The sequence below is a fragment of the Scyliorhinus torazame genome, chromosome 9 (genome assembly GCF_047496885.1).
Source record: "Scyliorhinus torazame isolate Kashiwa2021f chromosome 9, sScyTor2.1, whole genome shotgun sequence".
Classification (NCBI taxonomy): Eukaryota; Metazoa; Chordata; class Chondrichthyes; order Carcharhiniformes; family Scyliorhinidae; genus Scyliorhinus; species Scyliorhinus torazame.
Window position 1 is genome coordinate 123,014,796 of NC_092715.1, and position 23,757 is coordinate 123,038,552.

The 23,757-nt window shown below is 51.2% G+C and overlaps 1 protein-coding gene across 4 annotated transcripts in view; it reads right to left on the minus strand.

The window, feature by feature from the left end:
- trim36 (tripartite motif containing 36) overlaps positions 1 to 23,757 on the minus strand; it is a 159,808-nt gene that overhangs the window by 97,535 nt on the left and 38,516 nt on the right. For 2 of the 4 annotated variants that reach the window (XM_072516470.1, XM_072516472.1), the window contains 3 exons: positions 23,184 to 23,527; positions 19,092 to 19,238; positions 18,644 to 18,739 (listed from right to left, as the gene is read on the minus strand). In XM_072516470.1, the coding sequence (XP_072372571.1) occupies positions 18,644 to 18,739; positions 19,092 to 19,238; positions 23,184 to 23,527 (587 nt within the window). The remainder of the gene's footprint in view (positions 1 to 18,643; positions 18,740 to 19,091; positions 19,239 to 23,183; positions 23,528 to 23,757) is intronic. The other 2 variants (XM_072516471.1, XM_072516473.1) reach the window with 1 other exon arrangement.

Here is a 23,757-nt window from a genome sequence, read left to right on the forward strand (position 1 = left end):
TGAGTTGGTGAGTTACTGCAGTGTATCACGTAGATGATAAACATGGCTGCCACTGTGCATTGGTGGTGGTGGGAGTAAATCTTAAGGTGCCAATCAAGTGGGCTATTTGTCCTGGATAGTATTGAGCTTCTTGAGTGTTGTTGGAGCTGCACTCATCCAGGCAAGTGAAGAGTATTCCATTACACTCCTGACTTGTGCCTTGTAGATGGTGGACAGGCTTTGGGGGTCAGAAGATGAGTTACTCTACTCAGAATCCCCAACCTCTGACCTGGTCTTGTAGCCACAGTATTTATATGGCTATCCAACTCAGTTTCTCATCATGGAACCTGCAGTTTGTGATCGTGGAGGATTCAGTGATGATAATATCATTGATCATCAAGAGGAGATGGTTAGGACTTTCATATTGGAGATAGTCATTGCCTGGCATTTTTGTGGCATGTACATTGCTCCCTCCAAGTTACACACCATCCTGACTTTGAACTATATCGCTGTTTCTTCACTGTCGCTGGGTCAAAATCCTTGAACTTCCTCCCTAACAGGAGGGTGCACCTATACCACATAAACTGCTATGGTTAAAGGCGGCGGCTCCTCAACATCTTCTCAAGTGCAATTTGGGATGTGCAACAAATGCTGGCACTGCCAGTGAAGCCCACCTCCCATGAAATAATAAAATAAAGCTCCCCCTGATTGTCACCATCTGCGTATGCATCTTACTGGTGCAGTGAGTTCCCCCGCTAAAATATTGAATTATTTTTAAACCCTCAGAGGCCTCCTCCATTTTGCGATACCCTCACATTCTCAGACATGCCTCAGAAGCCTCACATCACCCTGGTATGTCTTCTTTCAGATTCAGGCCTTGCCACTGGGAACAGGCATTCACCATTGTTGTAGATGCACACACTAGCAGGTGAGCACAGAGGATGGATCAGTTTTTAATGTCTTGGCCATCTGGGATTGGAGCATTAGCTCTCCAAGAGTAAGGGCATTGAATTTACCACACCATTTCCACTCTCATTCCATCCACCACCGTTCTGAACCAATCCTGAAAAAGAGCATGCTGCATCACGCCTATTTTAGACAGGTGCCTTATTAAGTCATGTAAATCAAACTTCTACAGCATACATTGCACCCCAATGCAATGTTTAGGTTTCAATGGACAAAGGGACCACTGTTAGCCACTCTGGAAACAGCCTAGGTACATTTCGATAAGAACGTCTGCAAGCACACGAGGAGCATTAATGTTCTTCTTGGCTGCAGAAATGTGACGCTAGCATTAAAGGACATGTTAAAGGACTTGTAATCCAGGGCTCTGGAATAATAGTCTGGATCTTAAAACCTACCAGAGCAGCTGAAGGAATTTAAATTCAATTCATTAATAAATCTGAAATAAAATGGTAGTCCATTCATAATGATCATGTAACTTCTGGATTTTTGAAAAAGTCCAACTGGTTCAAACATGTCCATTAGGTGAAGAAATCTACTGTCCTTTACCCGTCTGGCTTAAATGTGACTCCAGAACAACAAGAATGTGATTGACTCTTAACTGCCCTCTGACAGCCACTCAGTTCAAGGGCAATTAGTGATGGGCAATAAATATTAGCAATGCCTGTGATAATTGCATCCCAAAAAGAAATAATAATAAAAAAACTTCTAACCCCACTACTGGCTTTGCACTGCTCCCCATCACAGAATTACCTCTACCTCCTTGTCACAGTTATTCAGATCTAGAGAGAGGAACAACCAGGGCCGGGATTCTCCGATCCCGGGGCGGGTTGGAGAATCGGCAGAGGGGCGCAAGAATCGGGCCGCACCGCTCCGACGCCACCCCGCCGCTTCTCTGGTGCCGATTCTAAGGCACCCGCAGGATCGCCGTCGTGCCGGTTGGGGCCGTTGAAAGCGGCCCCCCGGCGATTCTCCGGGCCTCGACGGGCCGAGTGCCCGCCGAGTTCGGCAGAGTCTCGCCGGCGTGGGTTATGTATGGTCCCAGTCGGCGGGACCTCGGAGTTCTGGCTACGGTGGCCGTCCTGGTGAGGGAGCGGGGGATCTGACTCCGGGGGGGGGGGGCCTCCACGGTGGCCTGGCCCGCGATCGGGGCCTACCGATCGGCAGGAGGGCTAGTTCCGTGGGGGGCCTATGTTCCTCGCCGCCGGGCCCCTGTAGGACTCCGCCATATTCCCCGGGGCCGGCGCGGAGACGGGAACCCACGCGCATATGCAGACTCGCGATGGCCGTGGCGCGCCGGCTTTCGAGCGCCGGAGCAGCGGACACCACTCCGACGCTGTACAAGTCCAATAGGAAGCGGTGAATACCTGGGCCTGGAGGCCCGTTGACGCCGGAGTGGCTCGCGACACTTTTGATGCCGGCACCAGAACTTGGCCGCGGGATCGGAGAATCCTGGAGTTTTCACATCTTTTTTCTGCCGCTGACCCCATGATCAGTCTTCAACACTCATTAAACAAATGCCAATAAGGCACAATTCTCAAAACAGCTTGGGTTTCTAACCGTCCATCGCTCAATGTTTACCAATTATGAGAATTAGCCCCAATGTCTCGTACAGATTATCTTGCCTGGCAAGAGGTCCTTCTTGTCTTCTTCCTAACAGTTCAGATGACAACTTGGCTCTTGAAGAATGTTTGTGCAAAGAGTGATTTAAATTTATCTTTTCATTACATTTCTGTTCCCCAATCAGAATGCACTTACACTGGTTTCCTGGCTCTTAGGCAGCTAATGAACGGCTTACAAGTTAAAATTCCTGAACCAGTTGATGATGCAGCTGTGGGTGTGCACAAACTGAGGTGAAGAGAGTCACAACAAAATGTTAGGAAGGTTAAGTACCCAGAGTTCCCAGTTTATTAGGGTATAATGAAAAGTGCAGCTAGTTCCTAAACCTGAAACTTGCCAATTTCTAACAGGCCTGTGTTATGTTACTAAATCTAACAAAAATGCTGGTGTTTGATCTGACTTGTCCAACCACTCACCCATTCTGGCCTGTAAACAGGCCTTCCTTACTTTCCATTTGGCTCCGTTACAGGAAACAAGACCACATGGCATAAGAGATCCATTTATCCCCTTCAAATTCCATAAATACCCGTGATTACCCAGAAAGCAATTTTATTAAACTTAGATAAACTTTCAGAATGGGGTAGAAAGTAATAAAGACCAGCCCGAAATATTGAGTACACTGCACATTTAATACATCTGTTTGGATCTGTCCTTTAGAAGCCCAAATTTATTTTGAGTGTTGATAGATAAATTCTAAAAATAAATGGAACTTAATTCATTGTTGGAAAGAGCATTTTTGTAAATAAATGAAGCTTTATTCAACATGTTGAATTTACATTTTTTGTCTTAGGCTCTGCAAGCATTTTTTAAACATGGAGCAATTTGAAGTGCTATTAATGTATCAAAAATAAAACTGATATTGTACTAATAATATCCATTTGTAACACAGTTGTTCAGTCATTAATATGAAACCTGCTATTTTTAATTTTACTAGAATAACTAATTCCCAGTAATAAATGTATAAATGAATGTGGAGAAGGTGCGGAGCTGGGTCAGAGGGGTTGATTCCCAGTGGGTCAGAATGGAGGAGAGTTTGTGAAGGGGGTCGGGATTGAAAGCACTAGCAACAGCGCCGCTCCCGATGGCCCCGGGGAAATACTCAGGGAGTCCGGTAATAATAGCTTCATTGAGAATTTGGAGGCAGTTTCGCCAACACTTCGGGTTGGGGGCAGGGTCAAGGGAAATGCCGATTCAGGGGAACCACAGATTTGAGCCAGGGAAGTGGGATGGAAATTTTCGGAAATGGGTGGAGAAGGGGATGAAGACATTAAGCGATTTGTTTCTTCGGGGTCGGTTTGCAGGATAGAAGGAGATGGAAGCGAAGTATGGGCTGGAGCAGGGGGAAACGTTTAGATACATGCAGGTTCGAGATTTTGCAAGAAAGGAGATACAGAGCTTCCCAGAGGAACCGGCCTCCACATTGCTGGAGGAGGTGCTGACGACAGGGGGACTGGAGAAGGGGGTAGTGTCAGCGGTTTACGGAGCTATTTTGGAAGAGGAGAAGGCACCACTGGAAGGGATCAAAGCAAAGTGGGAGGAAGAGTTGGGAGAGTATATGGAGGAGGGGTTCTGGTGTGAGGTGCTCCGGAGAGTGAATGCCTCCACCTCGTGTGCGAGGTTGGGGCTGGTACAGCTGAAGGTGGTATACAGAGCACACCTCACGAGGGCGAGGATGAGCCGATTCTTTGAAGGAGTAGAAGATGTGTGTGAACGTTGCGTTCATAGGTTTTGGTCCTGTCCAAAGCTAGAGGATTACTGGAAGGAGGTTTGTAGGGTAATTTCTAAAGTGGTGCACGTGAAACTGGACCCGGGCCCCCAGGAGGCCATATTCGAGGTGGCGGACCAGCCATGGTTGGAAACGGGTGAGGAGGCAGATATCATAGCCTTCACCTCGTTGATCGACCGAAGGCAGATCCTGATAGGTTGGAGAACAACCTCTCCACCCTGTGCCCTGGCGTGGCGGGGGTCCTGTTGGAATTCTTGACTCTTGAGAAGGTTAAGTTTGAACTGAGGGGAAGGACGGAGGGGTTCTACAAGTCATGGGCATTATTCATCATGTACTTTCAAGAACTGAATATCATCAAACATTAGTTTGGGCGGGTGGGTGGAGGGGGGCTGTGTGTGTTAATGGTGACTATGGGTGATTCCTGATTCCGTTTTGTCATTTGTTTGTGTGTACATGGGGGCTAATGTTTGGGGTTTGGTGGGAGGATGGGATCGTTGTTATTGATATGGGGATTGACATATTTGTTACTGATTATTGTTTATTGTTGGTGGGTGTAAATTTGGGAGAAAATGTGGAAAGAGGCGAATAAAATAAATATTTTTTAAAAATAAATGAACTACAGTGGAGTTTTAATACGTTGAATATCTTAATACATCAAAGTTTGGTATTGCTTTGCCAGATTTGTTTCATTTTAGTTTGATAAATATCAAAATTAAACCTTGATTCTTCTAATTAATTTTATGCTTCCATTCAGTGACATTTGCCTGTGTCTAATTAATTTAAAATTAATCTTCAATGTCTCTATGAATCCTGCCATTTTTAATTCCCCAAAATTAAGTAAATCCCTAGATTTTGTGGCCGCCACTCAGCAGCATTCACCTGCATTTATTTCATATGAAATGTATTAGATCTGCCACGGTTCCACTTCCCTGGAATCTCCAACCATTCTCCTCTGCTTTCCTTGTTCTTGTCCTTCTGGTCCTACAGATCAGCCAGAATGGTCAAAATGTATTGCTCAGTATGTTTGGAGTACTGTGTGCAATTTTGAGTTGTCACCCATGGGAAGAATGTTCAGGCAATAGAGAGAGCCCAGGAGGTATAGAAACAAGATAAATGTAGGTTTAAATTTAGACGTAAAGTTGGGAATAGGACAGAAGGACATTTCCTGCATAAAGGGTTTTGATGCTGTGTAATATACTACCGGGGTGGTTACTGAAGCAGAGACCATGGGATCAGCTTTAAATGCTATTGCTGAGCAGAAATGGAGTCCAACACACTCAATTCCCACCTCAATCTGACCAACTGAAATTATAAATTACAGGAGGTGGTGACAATCACCTGCAACCAGCCAGGCACTTGTCACACAAGAAGATAGGTTTCCCAGGACATCATCGGGTCCATATTTTTTCTGTGGATAGAACATTGGTGGCTTCCCCTCTGGGCAATGGTTCTTGGGATCTGGATTCAGGGTCACAAGAGGCCCAGGTAGGTGTAAATTATTTAAATTTTTACAGGCTTCCTTGGGCCTCCCCTACTTCAGGGAACCCAAAACCCAGTCCGACCATCATTTCTTCCCCCAAACTTTCTTATACTAGGCCCATTCCCCTGCCTCTGCACTGGCATCCTCTTAAGGCCTGTGGCTGGGCCTCTAATACTCTCAACCCAATCAGAGGGGCCTGCAGCTCTGAAGAAGGGGGTGCTGCTGAAGCTAGTCAGAAACGCAGAGATGCTTCTGATGCACTATCAATTACCACAAAGATGAGAGTAGTTGAATATTCAAGGCTTTACTGAGCAAAAATGTTGTGCCTCCTGCAGCTGGAACCAGAATGGCTGCAGCACCGGCGAGCACACACATTTATACGCCGCCTACTGGGTGGAGCCAGCAGGCAGGGATTTACCCATGTACCTCTAGTATATGTGTCTTACCGTAATACATATAATACAGCTAGTGGTGACTACCACATTCACCCCCTGTTAAAAATAGAGTCTGGCGGGGTGATGGAAATTTTTTTTTTTTTTTTACATGTTCAGTCTGTCGGGGGCCTTGATCCTCCTCTGTGATCGTCTCAGTCCTGGTGGTGATGTGGGTGCCGACTTGGTCACCTGTGACTCCGGGAGCGTGTTGTCCTCGTCTTCGTCACCCCTGAGTGGAACCAGTGGGAGGACGGATCCTCCTGCGGCAGGGGCTGCGGTGAGTTTCGCTGGGGGGAGGGTGCGTGGCGCAGGGGTGAATGAGGCAACCGGAGGAGGGGTGGGGGTGGGTGTCGGGTCGGGGGCCATGGGTGGGGATCCAGCGGGTGCCAGGTCCTGGAGGGAGACTTTTCCTGGCGCCAGTCGGGGTGCGCCACGTAAGCGTACTGCGGGTTCGCGTGTAGGAGGTTGTCCCTTTCGACAAAAGGGTCCAACTTATGGGTCCACACATGCTTGCAAAGGAGGACGGGTCCAGGAACTGTCAGCCACGTTGGGAGCGAGACCCCGGAGGTGGACCTCCTGGGGACGGCAAAGAGACGTTCATGAGGGGTCTCGTTAGTCGCGGTGCAGAGGAGCGATCGGATGGGGTGGAGCGCGTCGGGGAGGACCTCCTGCCAGTGGGAGACCGGGAGATTTTTAGACTGCAGGGCCAGCAGAATGACCTTCCAGACCGTCCCATTCTCCCTCTCCACCTGCTCGTTTCCCCGGGGGTTGTAGCTGGTCGTGCTGCTCGAGGCGATGCCCTTGCTGAGCAGGAACTGACGCAGATCATCGCTCATAAAGAAGGATCCCCGATCGCTGTGGAGATAGGTGGGGAAACCGAACAGAGTGAAGATACTGTGGAGAGCTTTAATGACCGTGGCAGAAGTCATATCGGGGCATGGGATAGCGAAAAGGAACCGGGAGTACTCATCGACCACTTTCAGAAAGTAAGTGTTGCGGTCGGTGGAGGGGAGGGGCCCTTTGAAGTCCATGCTGAGGCGCTCAAAGGGGCAGGAGGCCTTCACCAGGTGTGCTCGATCTGGCCAGTAGAAGTGCGGCTTGCACTCTGCTTAGACCTGGCATTCTGTGGTGACAGTCCTGCCCTCCTCAATGGAGTAAGGCAGGTTCCGGGCCTTGATGAAATGGAAGAACCGGGTGACCCCCGGATGGCAGAGGCCATCATGGAGAGCCCGGTGTCGGTCCACTTGTGCGCTGGCACATGTACCGCGGGATAGGGCATCGGGGGGCTCGTTGAGCTTCCAGGGCGATACAAAATCTCGTAATTATAGGTGGAGAGCTCGATCTTCCACCTCAAGATCTTATCGTTTTTGATCTTGCCCCGTTGTGTATTATTGAACATGAAGGCAACCGACCGTTGGTCAGTGAGCAGAGTGAATCTTCTGCCGGCCAGTTGATGCCTCCAATGCCACACAGCTTCCACAATGGCTTGGGCGTCCTTTTCGACAGAGGAGTGCTGAACTTCGGAGGCATGGAGGGTGCGGGAAAAGAAGGCCACGGGCCTGCCCGCCTGGTTGAGGGTGGCGGCCAGAGCTACGTCCGATGCATCGCTCTCCACCTGGAAGGGGAGGGACTCGTCGCCCGCGTGCAACGTGGCCTTGGCGATGTCTGCCTTGATGCGGTTGAAGGCCTGATGGGTCTCAGCCATCAGGGGAAAAACTGTGGACTGAATTAGTGGGCGGGCCTTGTCCGCATACTTAGGGACCCACTGGGCATAGTAGGAGACAAACCCCAGATATCGTTTCAAGGCCTTGGGACAGTGAGGGAGAGGGAGTCCCATGGGGGGGTGCATGCAGTTGGGGTCGGGCCCTTGAACTCCATTTTCCATGACATAGCCAAGGATGGCTAAGCGGTTGGTGCGGAACACACATTTCGCCTTATTGTATGGGAGATTAAGGAGCTTGGCGGTCTGGAGAAATTTTAGGAGTTTAGCCTCGTGGTCCTGCTGATCGTGGCCGCAGACGGTGACGTTGTCTAGGTATGGGAAGGTGGCCCGCAGTCCGTACCGGTCCACCATTCAGTCCATCTCACGTTGGAAGACCGAGATCCCATTAATGACGTCGAAGGGAACCCTAAGGAAGTGATAGAGGCGGCCATCTGCTTCGAACGCAGTGTATTGGCGGTCCTCCGGGCGGATGGGGAGCTGGTGGTAGGGGGACTTCTGGGGCGGGATTCTCCCCAACCCGACGGGGCGGATGGTCCCGGCAGGATGGAGTGGCGTGAACCACTCCGGCGTCGGGCCGCCCCAAAGGTGCGGAATCCTCCACACCTTCAGGGGCTAGGCCCGCCCCGGAGTGGTTGGCGCTCCGCCGGCCGGTGGGATAGTGGCCTGGCGCCATGCCAACCAGCGCCGAAGGACCTCCGCCGGCTGGCGCGAGTCGGCGCATGCGCGGGTGCCCCAGCGCGTGCTGGCATCATCACCGTGCAGGCGCAGAGGGATTCGCTTCCGCACCGGGAATGGCGGAAGACCACAGACTCCGGTGCGGAACAATAGAGTGCCCCCACGGCACAGGCCCACCCGCAGATCGGTGGGCCCTGACTGCGGGCCAGGCAACCGTGGGGGCACTTCCCGATGCCAGATCCCCCCGCGACCCCCCAGGCATCCCGGAGCCTGCCCGCGCTGCCAGGTCCCGCCGGTAAGGGACCTACTCTAATTTACGCCGGTGGGATCGGCTACAGATGGGCAGGCTTCGGTCCATCGCGGGCCGGAGAATTTGGGTGTACCCGGCGCCCATTGAATCGCGCCGGACCCCGCCATTCTCCGAGGCGGGTGGCGCGACTCACGCCAGGCCGGATTTGGGGGGGGGGGGGGGGGGGCGGGAGAATTGGGAGGATGGCGAGGGCGGGATTCACGCCAACCCTCGGCGATTCTCCCACCCGGCGGGGGGTCAGAGAATCCCACCCAGGTCCACTGTGGAAAAGACCCGATACTGTGCAATCTGATTGACCATGTCAGATATGCGTGGGAGGTGTTACCCGTCGAGCTGCGTGGACCGATTGATGGTCTGCCTGTAGTCAATGACCATCCTGTGCTTCTCCCCAGTCTTTACTACTAACTACCACTAGGGCTCTCCAGGGGCTGTTGCTGGCCTCAATGACCCCGGGGGTTTTTGTTCTGCCCGCAAAAATAGCATTTGGGTCCCCAGGGGTTGGCTGGCTGCCGCACGGCGCAGGCTTGCGGTGAGCTGGAGTCGGTAGCTGGTGGGGCCCACGATGCCCATGAGGGTGCCGTGCGGTTGGGGGCGTACGACTGGACGTTACGGGAGGCCACTGTTAACGAGTTCGCAAGCTGCCTGGTTCCCACAAAATCAAGCCTTCCAATAGGCGCTGGCGGACATACGCAGACCTCATGCCCATAACGAAGGTGTCTTGGATTAAAAGTTCTGTGTGCTGGACTGCCGAAACTGCCTGGCACTCACAGTTCCTCCCCAGGATGTGCAGGGCACGCCAGAAATCGTCTAGCGACTCACCGGGGAGTTGCTGTCTAGTGGACAAGAGGTGCCTGGTGTATAGTTGATTTACTGGGTGAACGTAATGTCCCTTCCGGAGCTCCATTGCTTCGGAGTAAGTGGGCGCACCCCGGATGAGGAAAAATATCAGGGTTCACCCGTGAATAAAGGACTTGGAGCTTCTGTGCTTCCAAGGGTTCCGCAGCGGATGTTCAGAAGTAGCTTTCGAAGCAGGCTAGCCAGTGGTCAAAAGTGGACGTAGCGTTGGCTGCTTGAGGGCTCAACTGCAGGCGATCAGGCTTAATGCGAAGATCCATCGTTTAAAAAATCTTTGCTCAATAAATTGATTCACTATCAATTACCACAAAGACGAGAGTAGTGGAATAATCACGGCTTTATCGAGCAAAGATGTGCCTCCTGTAGCTGCTACCAGAATGGCTGCAGCCCCGGCGAGCACACACATTTATACGCTGCCTACTGGGTGGAGCCAGCAGGCAGGGATTTACCCATGTACCTCTAATATATGTGTCTTACCGTAATACATATAATACAGCTAGTGCTGACTACCACAGCCTCAAAATGGATACACTATCAGTGAGGTAAAAAAAATAATAATTTAGAGGTGGTCCGGTGGCAGATCTTGTGGAATGGAGGTTAAAGCCCTCCTGGGGAAGGGGGGGGGGGGGGGGGGGGGGGAGTGATATTTGGGGCAATGGGCAGCCTTTTCTATGGTCCTGTCAATGGGATGTGGAGCCTCCAGCTCTGATTGTCCCTCAGCCTGTCATAGGGAGGCCTCCTCCTGAGTCACCTGGAAAGTGCTTGTGAGCCCAATACAAATTGCCTTAATTAGTGACTTAATTATTTAAGTTGGCTGCCAGCTTCCTTGGAATAGGCAATCGGTTCACATCCTAGCTCCCCGTTGCCTGGAAGCCTCTCCAGCAGCAGGAATGTATTGGTGAGCACCATTTTCCCAGCAACCCCACCTCCAACCTAGTGTTTATGGGCTGAAAAATCCTGCCTTTAGTTTTAGCCTGAGTTCACATCCCTGAGTCTGAGCTGTTAGCGCTGTGGCTGGCTACTGAAAGACAGGGGGCGGGATTCTCCGCTCCTGGGACTAAATGCCCGCGCCGTCGTGAACACCGTCGCGTTTCACGACGGCGCGAACAGGGCCCGGGCCCGACCTATTCTGGCCCTCACAAGGGGCCAGCACAGTGCTGGAGCGGTTCACGCCGCTCCAGCCTCCTTACGCGGCGCCAAATGGGCACCGCGCCAACCCACGCATGCGCAGTTGGGACAGCTCATTCCTGCGCATGCGCAATTGGGCCGCGCCATCCTACGCATGCGCGGGGAACGTCTTACACGCGCCGGCCCCTCACCAACATGGCGCCAGGGTTCTGGGGCCGGCCGCGGAAGGAGGTAGGTCCGGGGGGGGGGGGGGGGGGGGGGGTGGAGTGGCTGGTCTGCCGATCGGTGGGCCCCGATCGCAGGCCAGTCCCCACCGGAGGCCCCCTCCCCCTCCCACAGGCTGCCCCCCGCAGGGTTCCCACACAGTTCCCGCCGGCAGCGACCAGGGGTGAACGGCACCGGCAGGACTGTCATTTTTTTCGCCGGCTGGAGAAACACCGTTGGCAGCGATTCTCCGAGTGGCTCGGCGCGATTCTCGAGGCGCTGGTTTCAGGGGTGGGAGAATCGCGTGCGGGTGTTGGGGTGGCGTGGCGCGACTCGCACGGCGCTCCTGCGATTCTCCCACCCGACGTGGCGGTGGGGGGTGGGGGGGAGAATACCGCTTCAAGTCTGGATTTGACTGTGGCACACTACTACAGTGTTCATACAAGGTAAATTTGGGTCTGACTTAGAACCACTAGCAGCCCGAGACTAGTCTGTGTGACATTTACACTAGAGCATTCAGAAAAGCAAGACTGATCCTGCAGCAGAAATCATGTTAAATTGGTGTCTTGATTAGGCAATGCATAGGGGCTAGATTAGCACAGGGCTAAATCGCTGGCTTTGAAAGCAGACCAAGGCAGGACAGCAGCACAGTTCAATTTCCGTACCAGCCTCCCCGAACAGGTGCCGGAATGTGGCGACTAGGGGCTTTTCACAGTAACTTTATTTGAAGACTACCTGTGACAAGAAGCGATTTTCATTTCATTTCATTTTACTGCTTCCTATGAACTTGATTTATTAAAACCATTCTGTCAGAGAGCGAGTAAGATTGCAAGTAGGTTCAATATTTATGGTTGAATAAAAGATTTACTGGTCTGCCATGGCTCAGTTGGTAGCACCAGAGAGTCAGAAGGTGATCGCTTTAATGTAGGACTTGAGCTCAAAACACAAGGCTCAGACCTCGAGCGCAGTGCTGAGGAATTGTGCATTGGCAGAGGTCTGACCTGAAACTCTCTGCTCTCTCAGGTGGACATAGAAGATTTCACAGTATTATTTTGACCACGAGCAGGGAGTTATCTCCAGTGTACTAGTCAATATTTATTCTTTAATCAACATCATAAAAACGGATTATATAGTCCCTACAGCTTACGGGTGTTTGCTGCGTACAAATTGGCTGCTGTATTTCCTTCATTGGAATAGTTACTACACTTCAAAAGTATTATATTGGCTGCAAAAGATTTTGGGGCTTACTGAGCTTGTGAAAACCACTATGCAAATCTTTCTTTATTTTGACAGCATGTATAACGAGAAATTACTTGTCTGATCGTAGCATAGTGGCATAGTGGCATAGATCGCAGCACGGTAGCATTGTGGTAGCACAATTGCTTCACAGCTCCAGGGTCCCAGGTTCGATTCCGGCTCGGGTCACTGTCTGTGCGGAGTCTGCACGTTCTCCCAGTGTGCGTGGGTTTCCTCCGGGTGCTCCGGTTTCCTCCCACAGTCCAAAGATGTGCAGGTTAGGTGGATTGGCCGTGATAAATTGCCCTTAGTGTCCAAAATTGCCCTTAGTGTTGGGTGGGGTTACTGGGTTAGGGAGGTGTGCGGTTGGGTAGGGTGCTCTTTCCAAGAGCCGGTGCAGACCCGATGGGCCGAACGGCCTCCTTCTGCACTGTAAATTCTATTCTATGATCTCTCCCTCCAAGTTTCTTCCCTCTCCCTTTAAGCTTTCCCATGGTGGTGACAGTTCCATGGGAAGCAGCCATCTTCCAGCACCTATTTCTAAGGTGGATAACCAAATGAGTGGAAAACAAAATGTAATCAAAATATCAGTCCATGGAGGAGTGGAAGCAGCAGGACAGGCAACAGAAGAGTTGAAACGTATCCAAAGCTACAAGTGCAGCAGCATTCAGTGGAAATAAACAGTCTGGAACCCTGAGTTGAAGAATGACCACACATTTCTGAGTAACTGAAACATATAATCAGGGCACTGAAGGACCAAGAGAAAGTTGGCCTCCTGTACACACAGGAGTTGCTTTTACATTTTTTGTTATTTGCACTGGGAACAATGGTACTGTGGTGAATGTATTTCTGCTACCATTCACCATTGTATTACATTACATTGTATTACGTTGATGCCCTTGTGGGCTCCGCCTATGGCCCAACATTGTATTACATTACATTACATTGTATTATGTTGGTGCCCTTGTGGGCTCCGCCTCTGGATCCGCCCCCTCGGGGCAGGTATATAGATCTGCAGCCTATAGGCGGCACTCAGTACAGAGCAGTCGCAGGCAGGCACAGTTCTAGCTGATTAAAACCACTGTTCACTTCAGCTTTCCGTCTCATGTGAATTGATGGTCGCATCAATTTAATCAGCTACAATATCGCTATAGAAGCAGCCCTCAAACCTGATCGACTGGAACTCGACCCTCAGGCAGCCGAAGCCAAAGGAATTTTTTCCGCACTGGCTCCGCCGTTTTGAGGCCTACCTCGCCGCATCCTCCTTGCCCACCGTCACCGAGGAACAGAAACTGAGTCTCCTCCAAGCCCAGGTGAGCCACAGAATCTCCGTGCAGATCGAGGAAGCGACGACGTACGCAGACGCGGTCGCAATCCTGAAAAGGCAGTACGTGAGGCCGGTGAACGAAGTGTTCGCGCGGCACCTCCTCACCACTCGTCGTCAACGCCCCGGGGAAATCGCTGAAGGTATACCTATGCGACCTGAAGGTACTCGCTCGACACTGCAATTATAAGGACCTCACGGCCTCGCAGCATATGGAACTCGCCATCCGGGACACCTATGTGGCTGCAGTCCGGTCCAACTACGTCAGACAGTGCTTGTTCGAAAAAGGCGCCCTCAACATAGAAGAGACGGTAAAATTATCCACCTCCTCAGAGGTAGCGTTTCAGAGCCTCAATGCTTTCCCCTCCGACCACGCGATCCCCTCGTGGACACCCGACCAGAGGGTGTCCCAGGCCTGTGCCGCGCGGCTGCCCGCCCAACCTGGGGGGCTGCCCTGCTATTTCTGCGGCAAGAACCAGCACCTCAGGCAGCGTTGCCCGACTCGGAAAGCGACCTGTAGCGACTGCGGCAAGAAAGGACACTTTGCCAAAGTCTGCCTGGCCAGATCCAAATCTTCTAAATCACAGGCCCGGCTCACAGACTCACTGGCCCGCAGACCCCGCAGCATGGCTGCGTGCCTGCCGGTACCGCCCCCTTCGGACACGTCATCAGCCTCGTGCTGTCCGTGAGGGCAGCCATCTTTAACCCTATCCAACACGTGCGACTCAAGGGGGCTGCCACCTTGGCCGTCACCTTCAACGCCGCCTGACACATGCGACCGACGGGGGCCGCCATCTTGGCCGCCATCTCCAAAGCCGCCAGACACGTGCGACCGATGGGGGCAGCCATCTTGGGACCACCCCACCACCTCCAACCATGCCGGCTACCCGCAGCTCAGCGCTGTCACCCTCGACCAGTCACAGCCCAAGCACCTCAGGAACTTGACGATGACTGTCCGGGTCAATGGGCACGGAACGCCCTGCCTGTTTGACTCTGGGAGCACGGAGAGCTTTGTACATCCAGACACGGTAAGGTGCTGTTCTCTCCAAATATCCCCTGCACTCCAAACAATCTCCCTCGCTTCCAGATCACATTCGATGCAGATCCGGGGGTACTGTGTCACGAACCTCGCGATACAGGGCGCTGAGTACGCCAATTTTAAACTATATGTCCTCGCCGACCTCTGACCTCCTCTCCTGTTGGGACTGGACTTCCAGTGCAACCTCAGGAGCCTGACCCTGAAGGTTCGGCAGGCCCCTAACCCTCTCACCGTATGTAGCCTCGCGACTCTTAAGGTCGCTCCTCCCCCACTCCCGACTGTAAACCCGTCACCACCAGGAGCAGGCGGTAGTGCCCAGGACAGGACTTTTATCAAGTCAGAGGTCCAGCAGCTCTTGAGGGAGGGGGTCATCGAGGCCAGTAATAGCCCCTGGAGAGCTCAAGTGGTGGTCGTCAGGACCGGGGAAAAGAACCGGATGGTTGTAGACTACAGCCGAACCATAAACCGTTACACGCAACTTGATGCGTACCCCCTTCCCCGGATAGCGGACATGGTGAATCAGATTGCACACTACCGGGTGTTCTCCACGGTAGATCTGAAGTCCGCATACCACCAGCTTCCAATCCGCCCGGAAGATCGCCACTACATGGCCTTTGAGGCAGACGGCCGCCTCTTCCACTTCCTCCTGGTCCCCTTCGGCGTCACCAACGGGGTATGATCTTCCAAAGAACGATGGACCAGTACGGGCAGCGGGCCACATTTCCGTACTTGGACAACGTCACCATCTGCGGCCATAATCAACAGGACCACGACACCAACCTTCAGAAGTTTCTCCAAACAGCCCAAGCCCTCAATTTCACCTACAACAAGGAGAAATGCATTTTACGCACAACCAGACTGGTCATCCTCGGCTAGGTCATGGAAAACGGGGTCCTAGGGCCCGACCCCGACCGCCCCTTCCTGCAACTCCCCCTCCCCCACTGCCCCAAGGCCCTGAAAAGATGTCTTGGGTTCTTTTCGTATTATGCCCAGTGGGTCCCCAACTATGCGGACAAAGCCCGCCCACTGATCAAAGCCACCATCTTTCCCTTGACGGCTGAGACCCGCCAGGTCTTCAGCCGCATCAAGGCAGATATTACCAAAGCAGCGAAGCGCACGGTGGACGAGTCCATCCCCTTTCAGGTGGAGAACGACGCATCAGAGGTCGCCCTCGCCGCCACCCTTAACCGGGCAGGCAGGCCCGTAGCCTTTTTTTCCCGTACCCTCAACGCCTCAGAGATTGGACACTCCTCAGTCGAAAAAGAAGCTCAAGCCATTGTGGAAGCTGTGCATCATTGGAGGCACTATTTCGCTGGTAGGAGGTTCACCCTCGTCACCGACCAACGGTCGGTAGCCTTCATGTTCAACAATACACAGCGGGGCAAGATCAAGAATGATAAAATCTTGAGATGGAGGATTGAACTCACCATCTATAACTACGATATTGTATATCGTCCAGGGAAGCTCAACGAGCCCCCAGATACCCTGTCCCGTGGCACATTTGCCAGCGCGCAAGATAACCGACTCCGGGCCATCCACAACGACCTCTGTCACCCGGGGGTCACCCGGCTTCTCTACTTCATCAAGGCCCGCAACTTGCCCTACTCCACCGAGGAGGTCAGGGCCATGACCCGGGACTGCCAAATCTGCACGGAGTGTAAGCCGCACTTCTATCGACCAGATAAGGCCCACCTGGTGAAGGCATCCCGGCCCTTTGAGCGCCTCAGCATCGATTTCAAAGGGCCCCTCCCCTCCACTGACCTCAACGCGCATTTTCTTAATGCCGTTGACGAGTACTCCCGCTTCCCCTTTGCCATCCCATACCCCGACATGACCGCGGCCACTGTCATTAAGGCCCTGCACAACATCTTCACCCTGTTCGGTTTCCCCACTTACATCCACAGTGACCGGGGCTCCTTCTTTATGAGCAACGAACTTCATCAGTACCTGCTCGGTAAGGCATCGTCTCGAGCAGGACTACCAGTTACAACCCCCGGGGAAACAGACAGGTGGAGAGGGAGAACGCGACGGTACGGAAGGCCGTCCTTCTGGTCCTACGGTCTAGAACTCTCCCAGTTTCCCGCTGGCAGGAGGTCCTCCCCGACGCGCTCCACTCCATTAGGTCACTCCTTTGCACAGCCACGAACGAGACCCCTCATGACCGCCTATTTGTTTTCCCCCGGAAATCCACCTCCGGGGTCTCGCTTCCGTCCTGGCTGACGACACCGGGGCCTGTCCTCCTCTGAAAGCACGTGAGGAGCCATAAGTCTGACCCCCTGGTCGAGAGGGTTCAGCTCCTACATGCCAACCCTCTATGTCTACGTGACGCACCACGATGGCCGACAAGATACGATCTCCCTCCGGGACCTGGCACCCGCCGGTTCCCCTGTGACCATCACCTACCACCCCCACCCTACACCAAACACCGCCCCTACATGGCCTACACCTCCTCTTCCCCCCCCCCCCCCCCCCATTGCCGACCTACAGGGATGAAGCTGTAGAAGACACGCTCCCGGAGTCAACAACCATGCCCGCAGTGACGCGTTCAACACCTGTGCCCGCGGCGACGAGTTCAACACCCGTGCCCGCAGCGAAGCCAGAGCTCAGGCGATCGCAGCGAACGATCAAGGCACCGGACAGACTCAACCTGTGAGCCCATTTCACCCCCGCTGAACTTCAATTTTTAACAGGGGGTGAATGTGGTGAATGTATTACTGCTACCATTCACCATTGTATTACATTACATTACATTACATTGTATTATGTTGATGCCCTTGTGGGCTCTGCCTATGGCCCACCATTGTATTACATGACCTTACATTGTATTATGTTGGTTCCCTTGTGGGCTCCACCTCTGGCTCCGCACCCTAGGGGGAGGTATATAGATCTGCAGCCTGCAGACGGCTCTCAGTGCAGAGCAGTCGCAGGCAGGCACAGTTCTAGCTGATTAAAACCACTGTTCACTTCAACTCTCCGTCTCGTATGAATTGGTGGTCGCATCAGATACCAGGTTTGCAACGCTACTTAATAGGGTAGATGCGGAGAGAATGGTTCCCCTTATGAGAACATCTAGAATGAGATGGCATAGTTTGAAAATAATTGGTCTTTCATTTCATAAAATCATAGAATTTACAGTGCAGAAGGAGGCCATTCGGCCCATCGGGTCTGCACTGGCTCTTGGAAAGAGCACCCTACTTAAGCCCACACCTCCACCCTGTCCCCGTGACCCAGTAACCCCACCTAACCTTTTGGGCACTAAGGGGCAATTTATCATGGCCAATCCACCTAACCTACACATCTTTGGACTGTGGGAGGAAACCGGAGCACCCGGAGGAAACCTACGCAGACATGACGAGAAAGGGCAAACTCCACACAGACAGTCACCCAAGGTCAGAATTGAACCCGGGGCCCTGGAGCTGTGAGGCTAACCACTGTGCCACCTTGCCGTCTACTTAAGATGGTGATGAGGATTTTCTTTTCTCAGAGGATTGTTTGTCTTTGGAATTCTCTTCCAGAGAGACCAGTGGTGGCTGAGTCATTATCTAACTCAGCCTTGAATCCCCTACCTCTACCCCTATTATAATATAACTATCATTGTCTCCAACCTTTGCTCCAATTTTCTTCCCTGTCCACCTAAATTTGCCCATGCTGGGACACAGCGCAATGGGTGGCAACTACTTAAAAGAATTTCAGGATAAGAAAAGGAAACTGCAAGTGGCTGTTAAGAAGCTTTTTTTTGGCTTCCTTTTCAATTTTCCCTCACACTCATTTTGGACTGTTGCAAAAACAAGTCCAGTGATAATAACAGGAGAAATGTTTGCTCCACTTTCCGATTGCCAGTGTGGTCTCTTTGCTTTCTTGAAATAGCCTCCTTGTTGTTAAACTACATTTTAATAAGATAACCTAACTATAGGCTTCAAGGAACTGTTATTCCAGCCAATTCCTACCTCTGTCTGGTCAATCATGTGCTCCAGTTGAAAGATCTGAGTTTTCACTTGGTCTTCTTTGCTGATGAGGTAACCGATACTCTTAGACAGCTTCTCCTGTTGTCATAACAACAAAGCGTACCACAGGGTGAAACCAGAGAACACTATTCAAATCACACCAACTAGCAACGTGTCCTCAATATCTCACTTTACACAGACACAAAGCAACCAACAATTATGAGACTTATGGAAACCAAATATATAAAAGAGTAAATAGATAAATAGTGAGGCCATGAATCAGGCAAGTCACTGACACATGAAAGTCATTAAGCATTTAAGATCCAATTGCGTACAAGCATTAGAGGGAATGGAAATTGGAGCATTTTTAATTTTGTGATATTTGAGAACATAATAAGCAATTTTGGAAAATGGAAGAAGTCGCTTTTGTCCTTCTATCAACATAACCTACCTTAAGTACTTTGTAGGCACTGCTCATAGAGGTTACTTTGTGATTGGCATGTGACCCGCCGAGTTTACAGAGATGGCACACGGGCCTTCTGCATACCTCGCAATACATGGTAACTTTTTCCATATCGTGCTCAGGACACATCAGAATCTGTTGACAGGTGGATCAGGGGAAAGAATCAAACAAAACATTAAAATTATTGTCATTTAGTACCACAATTCAAACTGCGCAAACCAGACATTCGGATAAAGATTAATCAATCTCTGTATTCCCACAGTGTTAATTGTTTATCAATTGTTTTTAATTATATGCAGGTGGAAGGCATTAATTGAGGTTTCACTTGAGTCACTTATTGAAACTGTGATGGGACCGAGTTAGGAGATGTATGCTTACAATGTTTCCCTTTGTAAATAAATATTAGATCAAAATAAAGATTGGCTCCAGTACTATCCGTCAGCAAATGGCTTTCTGATGGGATTTTCCATTTAGGGAACATTTAGCTAAATGTTGACGCCGTCAGAAACGCCATCGCGTTTCTCGACGGTGTCAACACGGCCGCAGGATCAGCAATTCTGGCCCCGACAGAGGGCCAACACAGCACTTGAGCAGTTCACGCTGCTTCAGTTGCTGATCCCGGCATCGACTGGGCGCCGCGGGATCCGCGCATGCGCAGTGGAACCGGCGGCAACGCGCGCATGCGCAGTGGCTTCCTTCAACATGCTGGCCCTGACACAACATAGCGCAGCGCTACAGGGGCCGGCGTAGAAGAAAGGAGGCCACCAGCCAGAGAGGCCGGCCCACCCATCAGTGGGCCCCGAACGCGGGCTAGACCACATTGGACGCCCCCCGGGGTCGAACCCCCTCTCCCCCCAACCCTTCCACGCCGAGTTCCCACTGGCTGAGAGCAGGTATGGATGGCGCCGGCTGGACTCGGCGTTTTTACGACGGCCGTTCGGCCCATCCTGGGCCAAGAATAGGCAGGCCGGCCGCGTAGAACGGCCCCCGACCTGTGCCGCGTCAACCACACCGGCGCCAATGGCGCCAATTCTCCACTCTGTCGAGAACCGCGTGCCAGCATCGAGGCGGCGTGGCGCGATTCGCGCCGGTCGCGGGAATTCACCGGCCCGGCCCTGGGCTGAGAGAACCCTGCCCCAGACTGTTTCAGTATCTGAGGAGTCATGAGTCAGGAGTCAATAGGAACATTGTGCAGTCATCCGCAAACATCTCCATTTCTGGGACAAAGTTCTCCGGTATCGGCGCGATGTCCGCCGACCGGCGCCCAAAACGGTGCAAATCAGTCCGGCATTGCGCCGCCCCAAAGCTGCGGAATCCTCCGCCCCTTGACCGGCCGAGCCCTCACCTTGAGGGGCTAGGCCCGAGCCGGACTGATTTCTGCCCCGCCAGCTGGCGGAAAAGGCCTTTGGTGCCCCGCCAGCTGGCGCGGAAATTACACTGCCGGACGGCGCATGCGCGGGAGCGTTAGCGGCCGCTCACGGCAACCCCACGCATGCGCTGTGGAGGGAGTCTCTTCCGCCTCCGCTATGGTGGAGACCGTGGCTAAGGCGGAAGGAAAGGAGTGCCCCCACGGCACAGGCCCGCCCGCAGATCGCCCCGCACCACCCCCCCAGGACCCCGGAGCCCGCCCGCGCCGCCTTGTCCCGCCGGTAAGAGAGGTGGTTTAATCCACGCCGGCGGGACAGGCATTCTAGCAGCGGGACTTTGGCCCATCCAGGCCGGAGAATCACGGGGGGGGGGGGCGCCAACTGGCGCAGCGCATTCCCGCCCCCGCCGAATCTCCGGTGCCGGAGATTTCGGCAACCGGCAGGGGCGGGATTCACGCCAGCCCCCGGCGATTCTCCGACCCGGCGGGGGGGGGTCGGAGAATCACGCCCCTGATCTTATGATGGAAAGGAGGTAATTGATGGAGCAGCTGAAGATGGTTGGGCTCAGGACATTAGCCTGGGGACTCCGGTCTTGGGAATACAGTTTTCCTGTTGGCATGCACTCCTGCCAGCAGTTGCTGTGCCGGCTTTGGCTGGTTTCAATGGGAAATCCAATTGACAAGCTGAGGGAGCAGAAAATCCTGCTGCCAGCAAATAGTGCACGGCAGAGAAACTGGCAGACCAGAGAATCCTTCCCCAGATGCCCTGAAACGGAGATGCTCGACCACCCCAATAACAAAGATACTTTAGAATAATATAATTCTGAAAGTTCCAACCAGAAAATTAGCTTCACAGGCGAGGAAGATTCAAGCTTCAGCCCTCATTTTTGTTAAACTATACAATCTCAGTTGGACTGGCAACAAGAGCATCACAATTAGCGCTCGGGAAGATAACACAGGAACATAGGAGCTAGAGTAGGCCTTTCAGCCCGTCGAGCCTGCTCCACCATTTCATGCGATCATGGATGACTGGACACTTCAATGCCTTTTACACCCACTATCTCCATAATCCTTCACGTTATTGTTAATCAGAAATCTATCAATTTCTGCTTTAAGCATACACAATAAACTTCCACAGCCCTCTGGGGGTAGAGAATTCCAAAGATTCACAGTCCTCTGTGTGATGAAACTATGACCCATGTTCCACAAAGACCTATTGGCAATACATGTCCATGTGCATCAGGTTCTGCTGTGATATCCCCCAACTTTGATGGCAATTTTTTTTCAAACTAAAGCATGAAAAATATTCAGTTGGGTGAGGTAGCATTGGGGAGATGGCATCACACCCCAGCTTGTAGGACAGAAAAGCAAATTATGTTTCAAAATAAATAAATTAGATGTTTTCAATTAGTACATTGCTTTTTTTTGTTTAGATGATATTTGCAGCTATTCCTCAAGAGCTGATCACAATCTTAAGGGAATGATGTGCAGCTGTCATACATTTGTGCACTTTATTTCCATGATTGACTGACAGGGATCTGTAACTCTAATTAGAGATCCCATCCTTTTAAGGAAAAAAGGAAACTGGAGACTACTGTGAATCACTCAACGTAGCCACATGATTGTGAAAAAAATCAATGGTTAAATTGTCAAATTGGGTTTTTCAAATTTAGAGAGTTACGGTAACTTACTTAACAAAACATGGTCATAACATTATAGCAATAAAATAAACATTTCTTTATTTGAAACCAATGTCTTCTACTTTGATCTGTCGCATCACATTAATGTCCTCAAGGGAAATGCTAACCTTAAAGGTTGATCTGAGCATTTGAGTCAGAATGAATAACTTAGAGAATGATTTCAACTGTGCAACCGACTCAAAGCCTCCTCTTTTTAGTTTAACTAGCAAAATATATTTCTGTTTTTAATGAATAAATACAAAACATCTATAACATACTGTGACTGTTGTGTTATGGAGTTTGGAATAACACAGGCTGCCACTTGGTGCAGTTTTAAGTAAAAGATGCTCCAGACTTTGAAATGAGTTCAATGTGTTTATTGAACTATTAGCACAGTTCTCAATGAGTTCGACTCTGCTAATCTAATTGTAGTAACTCAGTCTAACTGAACCAGCCTGCCCTAAGCCACGTGCTGGGGTGTGATGCTGAAGATAAACCCTGTCTCACTCTGTAGATGTTGGTCTGTGGAAAGAGGCAGGGTGTGAGTGCCTCATCCCTTTTATAGTGAGATACCACCCGAGTGTCCTGACTGCTCATTGGTCGTGTCCTATTCTAAGTGTTCATTAGCTGCATTTTTGCATATCATGACAATGACCAGATCTCTACTCGTAAGATACTTCCAATTATTACTGACAATCTTGGCTCAAAGCTCATTAGACATGCCACATTCAATAATTGAATGCTGCCCATTGACTCTCTGTAGTCAGCAAATTAATTAGTAATAAAGCACTTTCTTCACAAAAAAATCTTTGGCCCATTCTGTTTGTGTGTTTGAAGAGAAGGCTGAGAGATGACTGATAGGATTATGTACTTATATCTTCACATACCTTTGGAATGAAATGGGAAGTGACTTGTATACTTTTTTAAAATCAAGATATTGCACTTTGAATAAAATGTCTGCAGAAATAAATGCATTTCTGAGAATGCCTTTCTGGAATATGTTTAATGAAAATAGCGATAAGAGAAGCTCTGTACCTTAGGTCGGAAGTTGGTTGTTGGTCCTACATACTCATGCTGGGCCTTTGGAGTTCCCCAAGGATGATGAATTTTGAAGCACTCATTGCAGTAGCTCGCCTTGCAGTCCATACAGCTTTTAGTGGCCTCCTGTGGTGGGGGCTTGCAGAGATTGCACATGATAGCCACGGCTGCTCTTGCAGCCTGTCTGTATCTTTCTACAATTGTTTCCAAGGTGAAGTTTCGGAACAGACCGCTAAGGCCACATTCTCCAAGGTCGACGTCATGTTCACAGCTGGGACAAGGGAAGGTGGTGACTCCTTGGCTGTGGACCGTTCGTTTCCAGCCTGAATGGGCAGCAGATCCTTTTTTAGTCAACCAATACATGAAAAAATGGGAAGGTACAGAGATAGGACAGATAAGGGGAAGAGGAAAAAAGAGAGCATTGGCGGAGTAGTAAAATTATATAGATTAGAATGACAGTATAGTACAGCACAGATGGAAACCAGACTGCAATGGTTGTTCAAAGAGAAATACAGTTAGGCCCACCACCTGCTCCTTCCCAAGCCCTTACAATCTTTTTATTTTAAGTATT